Source organism: Tigriopus californicus, chromosome 5 (genome assembly GCF_007210705.1).
Source record: "Tigriopus californicus strain San Diego chromosome 5, Tcal_SD_v2.1, whole genome shotgun sequence".
Taxonomy (NCBI): domain Eukaryota; kingdom Metazoa; phylum Arthropoda; class Copepoda; order Harpacticoida; family Harpacticidae; genus Tigriopus; species Tigriopus californicus.
In genome coordinates, this window is record NC_081444.1 from 4,137,703 (window position 1) to 4,142,346 (window position 4,644).

The window sequence follows — 4,644 nt, forward strand, 5'->3', positions numbered from 1 at the left end:
GGATGTTTTATTACGGATCTGTATATGGAAATGTATTGGACGACCAATTTGGTGGTTTTTGTGCCAAATTAAAATTTATATTTATTTGTTCTGTGTTTACCTTCAAAAGAACAGAATCCCAAACCCAGATTTTGAAGAGTTTCGGTAAACTGACAACTGAAAATGCTTCCCCAATTGGCATCCGGACCTTCAGTTGCGTTTGTAAGGGTGATTGATTACCATTAACTTGTTTGTTTGTTACGAGGTCAGATGGCAGTTCTCTCGCTCGGCCTGCCATCTGAATGATGGGTGTCCCAATTGAGGGATATTCCCGCTTCGTTGTCACAACCAACATTAATTATTAATTAATACCTCACCCTCGGGAATGACCGCAGGTTCGCCCATTTAAGCTTTTAAAGAAGCAACTCATGCTGTCATCAAATACCACAGAGAAACTTGGACTTGGCAAGCCTGGGATCGAACCAGGATTCGCAAACTGGAAAGAGGATGCTCTACCAATACGGTACCCCAGCAAGCCTTTCACATGCAAAAATTCAAAATAACTTGACGTTTATATGTCATGAATAATGATTACAATAATGTTACATTTACAAATATTTTTGTGCCTTGTAAAATTGACGAGAAAATTATTTTTTGTGTGTCTGATCAAATTCTTTATTCCCCCAACAGTCTTAAGAGATCGCGAGTCTGTGACGGCAATTCCGCCTAACTCTACTGGTCAGTGACCCAGGATTGCCAAAACACCTCGGTGGCGGTCAAAACTTCCAAAAGTGTCTAATTTGAAAACTCACTCTGCTCGCAAGAAAATCAATGGCCTGCTCCGCTTGATCGTCATTGATGCCTTTTTGGGATGGGCATGCGTTTCTTATTCACAGTATGTGAGCTATAGATACACATTTCTGCCTTAAAGACATGATACTTCGGCCAACGAGTCACTATGGCGGCCAATGGCTACTTTTGAGCTCGAATTTGGCCTCCAGTAGCATTGGTGACCTGGCAAGACTGCCGTGAACACCAAGATGCTTCTTTAACCAACACTAGGGCACAAAATACACGTCCGACATTTCAAGCCGATACCTACATACATACAGACGTTTTTATCCGAGAAATGTAAGTCCAATATGTTTGACTTAGAATCAGTAGGAGTGTCCGATTAAATTGCAAGAACACTCTCTGATCAGCCGTGGTTCATATTTCTTAACGCTTGGTCCCATCCCGTAATCGTCATTTCAGCCCAACATGTTGGCTACTTCAGCTCGTTTCGCCTGGGCTTTGGCCGCCCCCAGAGCTTCTGTCTCGCCCCTGGGCGTGGTCATGCGGTCCAAGCATACCCTGCCGGATCTGCCCTACGACTACAACGCCCTGGAACCCGTGATTTCCGCCGAAATCATGCAACTCCATCACTCCAAACATCACGCCACTTACGTCAATAACCTGAATGTGGCCGAAGAAAAACTTCACGATGCGGTCAACCAGAGTAAGAGTGGTTGACGGTGAAGGCTGGGCTTGAAACCAGGTCTCTATCATCCTCTTACTTGCAGGTAATCCCTCGGCCATGATCGGGTTACAGGGGGCCCTAAAATTCAACGGGGGTGGACACATCAATCATTCGATCTTCTGGCAGAACCTGACGCCCGGAGGATCGGGTGAGCCTGAAGGTGAGTTGGCTCAGGCCATTCAGCGAGATTTTGGCTCTTTTGCCGCTATGAAAGAGAGGCTGTCCGCTTCGACCGTGGCCGTGCAAGGCTCAGGTTGGGGCTGGTTGGGCTATAATAAGGCGGCGGGTCGCTTGGAGATTGCCACGTGCGCCAATCAGGATCCGTTGGAAGCCACCACCGGATTGGTCCCGCTCTTTGGCATCGATGTGTGGGAGCATGCCTACTATCTCCAATACAAGAACGTCCGTCCCGATTACGTCAAGGCCATTTATGATGTGGCCAACTGGAAGGACGTGGCCCAACGATTGGCTAAGGCCAAACAATGAAAAAAAAAAATAGTGTCATTGGCGTATGACGACAAATGAAAGAAATAACCCAATACAATCTACTAAGAATTTGTTACTCCTTCTTGAACGATTAACAAATAACTTTCCTTTGTTTATAATCTTTGGACCGTTAATAAATGTAATCCGGCTGTCCAGTATATTTAACCTATGGTTAAAGTTGAAAGATTTATGGAATTGTCAATTTTCTCAATGTGAGGAAAAACGGCACTCGCTTTTTCTCGAACTTTGCAGAGGTCAAATCATGTCAATATCATTGAGGCATTTTTTCTCATATTCTACGGCCATTCCCGAGGGTGTGGTAAGCATTAATGATGGTTGTGATAACGCCGAGTGAAAATGTCCCGTCATTTTGATACCCTTCATCAGATGCAGATCGACCATGAGAGCTGCCATCAGACTCTGTAATAAGTAAATGACACGTCCCAAATCTGAAAACATGGTCGGAGTCCACTTCAAGAATCAACTTCGAAGTCCGGGGCCCTTTAATAACAGACATTTAATCATAATTTCATATGGTGTTCCTTCACGAAAAGTTAGATCCAATGAATGAATGAATGAGTAATGAACGTGAACTATAGCATGGGACCTCGTTTGCGAGCCACGCACCGTTGGCAAAACCAGTTTTGCGACTCGTCAGGTTCACTCCGGATCCCCACGCATAACCAATGATACCAATCGTCACACTCATCGCAACCGATCATGGGACTACCGTCATCCTGTTTGCCACAGGCCGGACAAATCCAAATCTGATTCCCATCAGCGTCCACATAATGACCCACGGTGCGAGTCGTGATCGATCCACCCGCATTGCCGTCCACAGCCGTTGCTTTGGTGGTTGGAGGCCCGGATCTGGAGGGAGGCGTGGGCGTGGGTGTTGAAGCTGCGGCCACCACTGAAGAGGAAGATGCAGAAGGGGGTGCGGGTGGAGCCTTGGTGGATTTGCGACGTTTGACGATCTTCTCCTTTTTGGGCGGAACGGGCGCAGTAATTTTGGCGGGTTCGAGCGGGGCTGGAGGCAATGTGATGTTGGTTTTGATGGGCTCCACAGGGTTTTTTTTGATGGTGGCCGTTGGAAGAAAGAGTTTGAGCTCGGGGATCTTCTTGGCCGAGTCGGCTTTGCTCTTCTTGGTAGGTTTACTGGTGGTTGGCGTGTTCGAGACAGATATGGAGACCGATACTGGCGGAATGGGAGGTGGAGGCTCAGGTGAGGCCCCCGTCACCGAAGATGTGTCCTTGATCTTGAGCTTGGTTATGGCTTTGTTGGTTTTGTCGCGATCCTTCTCTCGTTTCTCGGCCTTTTTGGACTTATCCCTCTTTTCACCTCGTGAGTCTTTCTTGTCCTTTTTGGCCTTTTTCTTCTTCTCCTTTTTGCGAATCTTTTCTGGCTCTGGACTTTTGGCGGGTAAGCTCGGAGGTGGAGTGGGCGTATCAGCATTGGTGGCCTTGGCCTTCCGCATAGCTTCTTTCTCCCGCAAAATTTCGGGCGTAGGGGGTGTCTTGATGGGTTCATCGTCTACACCGGCCAGTTTTCGAGGCGTGCTCATAGTCTTCTTAGAAGAGGCGGGTGTGGCTGAAGCCGGAGGATTGGCGGCACTTTTGGGCACCTTGGCTTTCTTGGGCTTGGAAGGAGGAGGAGGAGGAGGCGTTTCAACTTCCGGTTCGACTATTTCGCCCGGAGAGAGGTCAAGGCGTGGTTCTGGTACGCACTCGGAGGCCTTCCGCTTAGGTGGTCGACCCCGTTTGGGTGGGGATTCAGGTAACGGCTTGGGCTTGTTCGAGTCTTTCAGACCTCGTTGGATGACGGCGTTAATCGTGTCGTCAATATGATGGTCGTTCATGCTGGTCTCACTAACAATGCTCTTGGGCGGTGAGTGGGCGTGGGGTTGCACTTTGGGGGCCTTTTTCTGGAACACCTTGAGTTTCTTGTCCATGGAACCAGCATTCTTGGCCTTCATCTTGGCCTTGAAATGGGCTTTCCCTTCCGCTTGCACGACCTTATGAGCCTCTGACTCGCGCTCACGCACCATTTCGTGTACATAAGGCGTTCGAGATTCGGGCAATTTTCCTTCACGGGCCGGCGAAATGAATCCGGCCGATGTCATCATCACACTCGCGATCTCCCGCACAGGCAGACTCTCTGGACCAGGTCCACCCACTTGTCCGACAATCTCGCCAGAGGGCGTGGGCGCGTCTGTATCCATGGTGGCTACATCTCGTTCACTCCCCTCCCCTTCCTCTTCCTCCAGATTCGGGTACATGGGCGGGAAATAATCATTGACGTAGACCTTGCGATGTAGCACCTCCCGACTACCGGGTTTGAGAAAGTTCAATTGTGTGACACTGGGCCGTGGAAAATAAGGGATGCCACCCGCGGTCGGGCCCGATCCGCGGGGCAGGCAATCGGCGTAATCGGCCAAATCTGCGGTTTGAATTCGGAAGTCGGCCAGAGTGCGGGCTACATCCAAAATATTGGCTTGAGATCGGTTCGAAAGCTCGGCTTGACTTTGACAATGTGAGCCGAGATCCCGTAAATATCGGCCCGCCAAATCCACCAAAACCTGAAATAATCCATTCACCGTAAGTCCATGCGTTTCATGGCATTCCAACGGGTCAAATGTAAAAAAATTCAGTCCGATCAG

The 4,644-nt window shown here is 48.9% G+C and overlaps 2 protein-coding genes across 2 annotated transcripts in view; one reads left to right on the plus strand and one right to left on the minus strand.

Annotated features, from left to right (window-relative positions):
* The first annotated feature begins 961 nt into the window (after positions 1-961).
* Positions 962-2,142, plus strand: LOC131881166 (superoxide dismutase [Mn], mitochondrial-like). Its single transcript, XM_059227945.1, has 3 exons — positions 962-1,110; positions 1,234-1,477; positions 1,542-2,142. Exons 2-3 carry the CDS (start codon positions 1,240-1,242, stop codon positions 1,982-1,984), a joined length of 681 nt encoding a protein of 226 aa, XP_059083928.1. The 5' UTR covers positions 962-1,110; positions 1,234-1,239; the 3' UTR covers positions 1,985-2,142.
* A 340-nt stretch (positions 2,143-2,482) lies between these two features.
* The window catches only part of LOC131881161 (transcription initiation factor TFIID subunit 3-like), a 7,452-nt gene continuing 5,290 nt past the window's right edge, over positions 2,483-4,644 (minus strand). The window contains exon 2 of the mRNA XM_059227940.1: positions 2,483-4,563. Coding sequence (XP_059083923.1) covers positions 2,578-4,563 — 1,986 coding nt within the window. The 3' untranslated portion in view covers positions 2,483-2,577. The remainder of the gene's footprint in view (positions 4,564-4,644) is intronic.

Excerpts from the sequence above, each read along its gene's own strand:
- LOC131881166 (XM_059227945.1), top strand. The coding sequence starts at position 1,240 with ATGTTGGCTACTTCAGCTCGTTTCGCCTGGGCTTTGGCCGCCCCCAGA. Across the intron at positions 1,478-1,541 it reads TCACGATGCGGTCAACCAGA|GTAATCCCTCGGCCATGATC; the intron begins GTAAGAGTGGTT and ends TCTTACTTGCAG.